Here is a 6,255-nt window from a genome sequence, read left to right as displayed (position 1 = left end):
AAAAACAAAATAAATGAACAAACAAAATAGAAACAAACTCAGAAATACAGAGAACATTCTGATGGTTGCCAGACAAGAGGAGGGTTGCAGGATGGATGAAAAAAACTAATCTTTTTCTGTAGTTTCTGTCAGTTGTTTCCGGGTTGCTCTGTACATTTTTCAAGAGCATGTTATATATATACTCCAAAAGCAGGGACCCATCACAGAAATGAAAATTCTCCACTACTAGTGTGAACCAGTGAATACAGTTCCCAATTAAAATCGCATGCGTGTGGCTATATGACATTTCTCAGGTTTAATTAGGTGGGAAAAAGAGAAATTGAGACAATCTCTTCATCTCCAAACCAGCTCTTAATATATGTCCTAGTTCTGCCCCAGACTCTGCTAATTTGGGTGTAGACATGAAAGAGGGCAAGGATGGGCGGGGGAGTGTGTATGGAGGCGGACAGCTCTTCAGAAACAGGGGAACCAACAGAATATCCAGAAGGTCTAGGGTGGCAGCTTGGGCACAGCAGTCCTAGGTGTGGGGGTGGTGAGCAGCTAGAAAGCAGGAGGTGAATGAAGAGGGCAAGTGTGGAAGGCAGGAGCTCCAACTCCCCCCCAAGCAGGGGACAGACAGGCTGGACCTGTCCATCTTCCCCACTTTCCTTTTCCAGCCAATGGCACCGCCACCCACCTGGCTACCTTTACCTTGAATTGTGAGGCAGTGCGACCAAGTGGTTACAAGCACAAGCTCGACACCAAAACAGACCAAGAGTCAAGGTCTAGCTTTGACCCTTACTACAGTGTGACCCTGGAGAAGTTCCTTAGCTTTGTTCACGTGCAAATTGACAATACTAGGACCTCCCTGGTAGGGTTGTTGAAAGAATTAAAAAGTGCTTATAATATTGTTAGCATTCAATAAGTGTCAACCCTTATTATTATTGTAGTAGTAGTAGTAGTAATAATAATGATAAAAGTAATAATAAAAAAACAATTCTGGAGCTCATCCTTCACTCCTTATCTCTCACCACACATTTTTAATTAATCACCAAGTCCTAGAACTTCTACTTTTGCCTCTATGGGTGTTCTGCTTTGTAAGAGTGATGGGGGATACACTGTAGAAGACAAGTTCTCAGCTGCAGCACAATTGAACACACAGATCGTGCTATTTTATAATGGAATTTTACTGTTTGAATAGCTGCAAATGCCTGAGGGCATAATTCTGCAATAATTACCATATCTTTGAGAACTTTCTGCACCATCAGTGAGAAAACAGAAATCGAAATTACCAAACAAAATCGTCTTGAAAACCTAGTTTCTTCTGAGCCAATTTACTCTTTTCTAAGCCTGCCTGCTGATAAAAGGTGGCACCATATTCTGCCACAACAATAACGTGATTGGCTTCCTCAAATGACTTGGTGTTCTGCAAGAAATAAAAATCTCTCAATTCCACATCTCTAAACTCTTTTATCACATCTCAGAATCGATTCTGTTAAAAATAAAGTGAAACCTAGCAAAACAGTCCGCAGTAACTGAGTATGTAACCAATTCATGCAATATTCCCAGTATTCCCTTTCTCTTTAAAATGAGGGCACAAAAAAGTAAGGATCCTTGCACACCCAGGAGCAAACCACTGTCACAGTGAACTTATTCTGTGGGGAGATGAGTCACCAAGGTCTACAAACCCCCTTTTTAAAGTCTATTTTTATCAGTTTGGGAATAGATTTTGGAAGCCCTTTAATCCCCAAATTTCTACGACACTCTACTTTCAATCTGATCCATTTCTGTGTCATTCAGTCTTTTTCTGTGACTCAGGCTATAAATGCTATTTAACTACCATCTACTGTGTTGCCCAGTAAAGGGAAACGAACAGGCTCAAACTTTTGCCCCACCAGTTTTGTACATCCCATTCCCAAACTGGCCTAGTTCTCTCTTGCGCCCAGCTTTTGTACACATTATTCTCTCTGCCTAGAAAATTCTCCTTCTACCCCAACTCCCCTTGCTTGACTAACTCCTGCTTATCCTTCAGGATTCAGCTTGGACTTCATTTCCTCCGGGAAGCATTCCCGGACCTGCAAATCAGAGCTGGCTGTCACTTAACCCGGCCTTCCCACACCACCCAGTGCTGCCCAAATTCACAGGACTTGCACATTACACTCCAATTACCCATTTATCTCTCTGTGTCTCCACTAAGCTCAGCTCTGAAATAGGACCGCATCCGTCTTGTTGACAATTGTGTCCCCAGTGTCTAGTAAATTGCCTCCTCATAATGGGTGCTTAATAAATATTTAAAGAATGAACACACGAGCAATTTGACAGTAAGTAAACTGTAAAATATTTTTATAACTGCCTTATAATAAGATCCTCAAGTTCCAAGTAAAATACTTAAGAGAGTAACATCTAATGAGATATTTTTAAGCTGAGATAATTACAAAGTCAATCAGAATATACCCACTTTTAATTTAAGCCAAGTTTGTTCTATTCTTTTAATGGAGTTGGCTAAACAGAAACTCAAATAAGTGCTTGTTAATTATGCTAATTAACAAATGGTGGAATTAAAATATGTGAGCTATGTGAAACCTAGTTAAAATCTGAAGTTACTAGTGTGTGTGTGCAGGAAGCACATAGTAAGTAAGGTAGTTTCTCAGAAGGATAGTTTTTGCTGCCTCAGTTATTTGTGGGGTTTGTATGTGTAAATTTCAAGATACCTGGTTCAGCAGGTTTTGGTGATGGAGGATGGGGAGGAAGGAATGCTTCATCTCTGGAGGTTTTTTCATCTCAACTCTCAGTACGGTACAACTTGGAAATGTGATAGCCAGTACAAAAGGGAGACAGCATATCCTTCTCTTCCCTAAGAATCCACTAGTGGACCTTCTACATGTATGAAGGAAGCCAATAGAAAAGGTCTTAAGATTTTTTTTATGTTCTATTTTATTCCATAAAAAAAAGTTTATTTGCCGGATATGTCATCAGCAGCATTTATTTCAATAATCCTGGAATTCACATTTCAGTTCAAAAGTTACTTTTGAATTCCTAAAAATTCCTTCATCAGGTCAAATCCTAAATATTCTTTCCCAGAACTATTAGCCTTTATATTTGTAAGAAACAATTTGATCAATCTTTTCAATTAATCTATCAAACAACTCTAGAACTCCAGCTCTGTGAAGACAGGAATTGTATCTGATTTTGCTCACCACTCTATCCCCGGGGCCTGGGACAGAATCTTCTGAGTAACAGGCACTGAAAAAGACAGAGACCAGATAGGTAAATGATCACAGAGGCCCCTATTTCCCTAAGGGCATTGTTGAGTTCAGCAAATTCCTACAGTAGTTTTGATAACATTGAAAGGTGACAGGAACAGAAATCACCTCACACAAGATGGGCAGTCTAACAAGAGATGGCCCTTACAACAAAGTGGGGCCCAGTGACTCTGCAATGGGAATGAATTGGAAATGAGCCATCCCTTATGAGGAATTTGTAATTCACCTGAGTATTCTAGAAAATTCCAACAATGGTCTTCAAGAACCTATACTATCTGGCGCTACTCCCTGTTCTTTCCTCCATGACCGCAAATCTCCCACTATTCTCCCCTTTCCTCACTTGGCACCAGCCACACTGGCCTTCTTGACATTCCTCAAACGTGCCAAAGATCCTCCCGCATTAGAGTCTTTGCACTAACAGTTCCCTCCAGTTCCTAACCCTGTTGGGAAGATGAAAATCAGGTTTGGTTCGGGAGTGGCACCCAGGCATTTGGATATTTTTCACATGTCCCATATTTCTTCAAAATTACCAGGGATCATTTTAGCTTTTAGTAGATAATTGTTGACACTGAGTGATGGGTACATGCAGCCCCTTACACTGTTCCCTCAGATAAATATAAAACAAAATAAAAGCTTCTCCAGTGATTCTAAGATACAGCACAGTCGAGAAGCTCTGGTCTATAATCCCCAAAGTAGATCATTTTCCCCATAAGTATAATAATTGGGACATTTCTATTTGAAAGGCTGTCTTCATGAATTTAAAAGATACTTATAAGATGAAAAGTGTCAAATTTATTTTCGAAAACACAAGGAAAAAGAGTATACATTTGAATTCATTTTGCAATATACGTTAACAATAACAACACCTGTTCCATGTTCTCTGTCTCATCTTCACTGTCAACCAACATAGCATCCACGAGAAGGAATAAGTTTCTGGCCTTTGGTCTGCAGAACTTGAAACTTGGCACGAGAACATGTGAACCATGTACCCCAGACTCAATCCTCCTAACTCAAGGCAAAGGCTTGTTAACAAGGACGTCCCATCCCGATGAAAAGTAAACGGCTCTTACTGCCAACTTCTCCAGAATAGTCACCTGCAGTTTGAGGTCTTACCACAACTTTCACTAACGCTAATGCATTTTGACGTAAAGTACAGTGCATGGAAGAATGAAATTCTCTTTAGTTGCAAATGAACTAATATCTAAATGTGAAAATATTACCAAAGGTGATACCTTTACTGTTTAAAAAATAAACCACTAAATGAATTTATTGGTTTGAAAGATACTTGTGCATAAATCAGACGAGGGAAAATCAAACCATCACCCTATTGTTGCCATAGCAATGATAATCCATGAAAGGTTAATTTCGTAGTCTTTGGGAAGTGGGACCACATGAGTTCTATCAGAAATGGCTCTTGTGATGATTAGATTTGACCTGGGCCCCCCTCAGAGGACTGGGGAAACTGCAGAGACGTGCTTTTTTGTGGACTATTTCCACTCATGCATACCAGATGGTTACTGATGACACTAAGCTCTTGTATCACCATACTCAGATCTTCGTGTAATTTGACTATCGCATTTTTCACCTCCCCTAGAAGAACTTGAATGGAATTGTTTGCTTCGGGCTCCTTAGGCAGGCGTTTGGTTGTCTGCAAACTAGAACAGGACACAGAGGTGAAGTGGTCTACATTTTGGGTGGAAAACTCTACCCAGTTACTTTTAGAAATATGACTTATCTTCTTTACATCAGAATCAGAGTTATCTGGAATAATTTCCAGTAGATTGAGGTTGTCAGTTTCTTCTTCATCAGAAGACACTGTGCTCTTAGGATCAAAGGAATGATGGACACTGGCTGTGTTATGTTTATCTTTAGAGGAGGCAGAAGAAGACTGTTGATGGGACAAAGTCCAGAAGGAAGATCTGGCCAAAATCGAGGATAAGAGAGGAACAGGCTTCTCTAGAGAGGTTGAATCAGGAGACGACACAGATAAAGTAGAAAAGGAGGATGTTCCTTCAGAGGTGGTTGAAACTAAAATGTATAAATGAGAAAGAAAGATTATGCAAATACAAATGAGAGTAGTAGCTCAAATAACTTTACAGTGTAAAATCCTATCTGGGAGGATACTTAGAATTTTATATGCTAAATAATCATAATAAGCCTAAATAAACTCAAAGCAGGAAATAGCGAAAATCTAAAGATGCCTTATATATCAATGATACCATAGAAATGAAACAAAAATAGAACAATATTCATCTTGACTCTCAAACCCTGACCAACACATTTTTATGCTTCACTTATCAGCAAGAGCAGAAAAGTAAAGTATTACACCCTCTTCTACTGGTAGTATTTTAAGTTGGCATTTAAAATAGTCAAATATAGTCAAGACTGAAGTCCAACCCATCGGAGATCTAGGACAGTAGCACATGTGCACAATTAATTTTCCCACCAAAAAACTGGAAGTAAAATAGAAAGCATTCTAAACCAATTTTCCATAAAATTAAAAACTTAGTAACACTTTAACTTCCTTTCAGGCAGAGTCATATAAAACCTCTTCATTCATATGCGTACTTCATTCTAAATCATTATTTCCCAAATGTGTTCTGAGAAATACTGTGTTCCTTAAGATGTAAAAAGATATTTTGTGAAAACAGCTCTTCTAAGTCAAGTAAGACTCGCATAATGGGCAGCTATATAATGGGCCTCCCATTCGGAGATTAACAATGTCCATTAGCACATTTAAAGTTCTGAGAAACCTACAGTAATTTATTCAAATATTTTCCAATCTTTCTTGGACACAGAATTTTTTCTTGTGTCCCTGGAATATCTATGTACATTCATTTATGTATTAGGTGGTACAAATTGGTGAAATCCAGTTCTAAAATCTTTGAAACTAACTCTGGACTTGCTACTTAAATTTAAAAAAAAATTATTCCTTATAGTCATAGGATGGGGAAATTAATGCTTATCATTTGGCACACATGAATTATCTGTTTACATTATTTTACTTCTTTTA

The 6,255-nt window shown here is 38.8% G+C and overlaps 1 protein-coding gene across 1 annotated transcript in view; it reads right to left on the bottom strand.

Moving 5' to 3' along the window:
- Nucleotides 1-4,665: 4,665 nt before the first annotated feature.
- Nucleotides 4,666-6,255, bottom strand: part of ENTHD1 (ENTH domain containing 1) — a gene marked incomplete at both ends in the record, with an annotated part of 91,513 nt that continues 89,923 nt past the window's right edge. The window contains one exon of the mRNA XM_081059260.1: nucleotides 4,666-5,270. Coding sequence (XP_080915386.1) covers nucleotides 4,666-5,270 — 605 coding nt within the window. The remainder of the gene's footprint in view (nucleotides 5,271-6,255) is intronic.

The sequence above is a fragment of the Rhinolophus hipposideros genome (assembly GCF_964194185.1).
Source record: "Rhinolophus hipposideros genome assembly, chromosome: 9".
Taxonomy (NCBI): domain Eukaryota; kingdom Metazoa; phylum Chordata; class Mammalia; order Chiroptera; family Rhinolophidae; genus Rhinolophus; species Rhinolophus hipposideros.
This window is presented reverse-complemented; position numbering and strand designations above follow the sequence as displayed.